The 4,147-nt window shown below is 42.3% G+C and overlaps 1 protein-coding gene across 1 annotated transcript; it reads right to left on the minus strand.

Moving 5' to 3' along the window:
• Positions 1-1,089: 1,089 nt before the first annotated feature.
• LOC132214689 (destrin) lies at positions 1,090-2,492 on the minus strand. Its single transcript, XM_059662012.1, has one exon. The coding sequence runs from the start codon at positions 2,369-2,371 to the stop codon at positions 1,874-1,876; it is 498 nt and encodes a 165-aa protein (XP_059517995.1). The 5' UTR covers positions 2,372-2,492; the 3' UTR covers positions 1,090-1,873.
• Between the last annotated feature and the right edge of the window lie 1,655 nt (positions 2,493-4,147).

Below are 4,147 nucleotides of genomic sequence, written 5' to 3' on the forward strand. Positions count from 1 at the left end.
TAAGGTCCCCAACATGATTGTGTTTTGAACTGTTTCTCCTTTTTATATATTTCGATGCTCTCTGATTGGGTGAATATATATTAAGAAGTGTTATAGTTTCTTTATGTAGTGCCCACTTTATCATTATAAAGTGTCCATCTTTGTTTCTTATTATCTTTATTTATTTATTTAAATTAAATCTTTATTGTTCAGATTATTACAGTTGTTCCTCTTTTTCCCCCCCATAGCTCCCCTCCACCCGGTTCCCACCCCACCCTCTGTCTTTACCCCCCTCCCCCACTGCCCTCATCCATAGGTGCACGATTTTTGTTCATTCTCTTCCCCCACCCCCCACACATCCCTTCCCCCCTCGCCCCGAGAGTAGTCAGTCCACTCCCTTTCTATGCCCCTGATTCTATTATAATCACCAGTTTATTCTGTTCATCAGATTATTTATTCACTTGATTTTTAGATTCACTTGTTGATAGGTGTGTATTTGTTGTTCATAATTTGTATCTTTACCTTTTTCTTCTTCTTCCTCTTCTTAAAGGATCCTTTCAGCATTTCATATAATACTGGTTTGGTGGTGATGAACTCCTTCAGGTTTTCCTTATCTGTGAAGCTCTTTATCTGACCTTCAATTCTGAATGATAGCTTTGCTGGATAAAGTAATCTTGGTTGTAGGTTCTTGGCATTCATCACTTTGAATATTTCTTGCCACTCCTTTCTGGCCTACAAAGTTTCTGTTTTTTTTTTTTTTTTTTTTTTTTTTTTAAGTTAAAAATGCTTCCTTTCTTACATAAAGCCAGTACAGCTATTTCTAAGTTCAACTGTTTATGCATCTCTATATTGTTCAAGGTGTTATGTCTGTGATGTTAAGACAACCACTTCCAAGTGTCATCAGGTAGCAGCTTTCTATGGGTGTCATCTTTTGTCATACCTGCTCCCCGTTTCACATACAGTTGAGAAACTGCTCTAGGAAATTAAGAAGTTCTCCCAGGCCCCAGAGTAATCATACACCTAATGTGCTTCCCCACCTTACTGTGCCAGAAACAAAGTTCTGAAGAAGACACAAAGTTTTCACAAGTGTCCTAGCTTATCAATACACCGTTTTTATCATTTTCATTAACAAAGTGGATTACAATGGAATGCTAATTTGCATCTTTTCTGGTTGTTACAAGATATTGCACATTCTCCTAAGGACACATGATTCTCTAGATGCAAGGTCACTCTCAGAACAGTCTCCCATCTAGTAAGTGGAGAGCTCACCACAGGTGCAAGGAGTTGTTTCCTGTACTCCAACTATGTGCTTGAAATAGTGCTTTGCAAGATCAGCGCTGATTACTGGTATAAGCATTCACAATTCTGAGACAGTCTTCATTACACATCTGGTAGAATTAAAAGACTGCCTGACTTAATCTTATTGTAGTTAGTATATTAGTGTTATTACATGTGAGAATTATTTTCCATTATTCAGTTTCACTCAAGAGAGAATAAAGAATTTGGGCAATAATTATAACCAGGTTATGACCAATTCTCTAAGCTAAAGAAACAAATTGCTGAAGTTAACAAAGATACAACAGTTCTCTTATATGCACTGTTTTGTGAACTGCATTATTAAAAAGGAGCTTAGCAAAAATCTTTACAAGCCAACTCATCAAAACAGGCATTAAGAATTATGAATGACCAATAAGAATTTAATTTCATACCAATAGAACTTTAGATTTTAGATTTATTTAGGGCTGTTTGCACATGTTTATAGAATATTTAGTTTAACAGATGACAAGATAGCTCCCCCTCAGTGAGACCCTGGCCTAAACATATTTGCTTTACTTATATAGCAAGAGGATAACATTAAACATGGAAGCTTTTCATTGTGGCACTGAACCATGATCTACACAGGGCATCCTTCAAAAGCTACAATTAAGGATCCACCTAGCTTTTCAGCAATACAAGCCCGATTGAGGTCTTCTGGCCCATTTGCTTGACATTCGTGTTTTATGCCTTGAAATTTCTTTTTAATTGCATCCTTGGAGCTCGCATAGATCATTTTACTTTTCAGAGGTGCTAGTTCTGGTGCCCATAAGAAAAACATCAGCTCCTCTTTTCTGGATTCCTTGGTTTCAAAGCTTGCATCATACAAAGCATAGCGACAATCTTTCTCTGGGAGCATTCCCACAAAATGCTTGAAAGGATCAGTTATGGTTACACCAACATCTCCAACCAAGATCTCTTTGCCTTCTTCTACAATGATGCACTTTTTGTCTGCACTGAGACAAAAAATGACAGCCTTCTTTCTTTTCTTGATTTCTTCTGGTGTGGAACACTTCCTAACTTTCATGTCATAAAAAATGCGACATACTTCATCAGCAACTTGCACTCCTGAGGCCATCTTCACCGAGGCGGTCGCAGGGACCCGGGGCAGGGAGTCGGCGGGCGCCGAGTGTCCTCACAGCAGCGGGGCCGAGCAAACGAGCGAGGTGGCGACGCAGGGAGCGAGCCTACCAGGGGGAGGGCGCCAGTTTCTGTTGACAGTGGTATGGGTACTCCCGTGTAGGTAACTGACTGTCTTTCTCTTGCTGCTTTTAAGATTCTCTCTTTGTCTTTTGCTCTTGGCATTTTAATTATGATGTGTCTTGGTGTGGTCCTCTTTGGATTCCTTTTGTTTGGGGTTCTCTGTGCTTCCTGGGCTTGTAAGTCTATTTCTTTCACCAGGTAGGGGAATTTTTTTGTCATTATTTCTTCAAATAGGTTTTCAATATCTTGCTCTCTCTCATCTTCTGGCACCCCTATAATTCGGATGTCTGTACGTTTGAAGCTGTCCCAGAGGCTCCTTACACTATCTTCATATTTTTGGATTCTTTTTTCATTTTGCTTTTCCGGTTGGGTGTTTTTTGCTTCTTCGTATTTCAAATCTTTGACTTGATTCTTGCAATCCTCTAGTCTTCTGTTGGAACTCTGCATAATATCCTTTATTTAAGTCAGTGTATGCTTAATTTCTAGTTGGTCCTTTTTCATAACCTCGAGGGTCTCACTCGATTTCTTGAGGGTCACACTACATTTATCGGCGGTCTCACCAGGCTTTTTGAGGGTCTTACTAAATTTATCGGTGGTTTCTAGAAAGTTCTTGAAAAACCTTAAAAGTGTGGTTTTGAACTCTATATCCAGTCATTTGCTTTCCTCCATTTCTGTCATTTGTGACCTGTTTCTTTGTCTCCTCATTTTTTATGCTTCCCTGTGTTGGTAGAGTGGCTTTGTGTGCTAGGTGTCCTATAGGGCCCAGTGGCTCAGCCTCTCCAATTACCTGAGGTGGACACTCTTGGTGGACCCCTTTGTGGACTTTGTGCACAGTCTTGTTGTAGTTAAGCCTTGATTGTTGTAGATGTCACTGGGAGGAATTGACCTCCAGGCCAATTGGCTGTGAGAGTCAGCTGTGTCTACGGTGGGAGAACTTCTGTGCTGAAGACACCCTTATGTGGCAAGACTTGCTTCAGTGGGGCTTTGGTGCTCACTGAGTCTGCCCCCCTGAGTGTGTCCCTTATGGATCTGAGGAGTTGTAATTGGATGGTCCCACTGTGACCACTGGGTACACTGGTTCTTGGATCTTAGGAGGTGCTAATTTAGCCTCTTTCTGAGGCTACCCAGCAGGAGCTACGAAAAGATCTGCAGATTCCCCTTCCTTGTTTGGGGTTTGGTGGTGCCCAAATGAGGCCCAGCTGTGAAGCAATGCAAGCTGCTGTGGGGCCTTGGGCCTTCTCTTGGAAGTTCTGAGTCCGACTGGCCCAGCTGAAGTTTGTTAGGTAATTTTCAGATTGCAAAGGGCCAGGGCATACATATGAAAAAGCCTCTGCTGCAGCTTGGGTGGGGCGGGGTCTCAGGGAATCAACAGGGCAGAGCAAGAAGCTATGGCTGATCCTCATCTCTGCCCTAAAGGGCCCCATGTCTCAGTGTCCTGATAATCGCTGCAAGCACCTTTGAGAGAAAGCCACCCTCGAGTTCCGAGTTCTGCCAGCTACCAGACAGTCCAGTTTCTCCCTGTATGAGTCTGGGTCCCAAGAGATTCACCTGGACCTGGAGTTCAGAGCAGTCAGGGGCTTGTGACTCCCTCCTGATTCAAAAAGACAGCTGCGTCCTCAGTTGCCAGCCCTTGCCGTGTGCGCCTCCGTAC

The sequence above is a fragment of the Myotis daubentonii genome, chromosome 13 (genome assembly GCF_963259705.1).
Source record: "Myotis daubentonii chromosome 13, mMyoDau2.1, whole genome shotgun sequence".
In the NCBI taxonomy this organism is placed as follows: Eukaryota; Metazoa; Chordata; class Mammalia; order Chiroptera; family Vespertilionidae; genus Myotis; species Myotis daubentonii.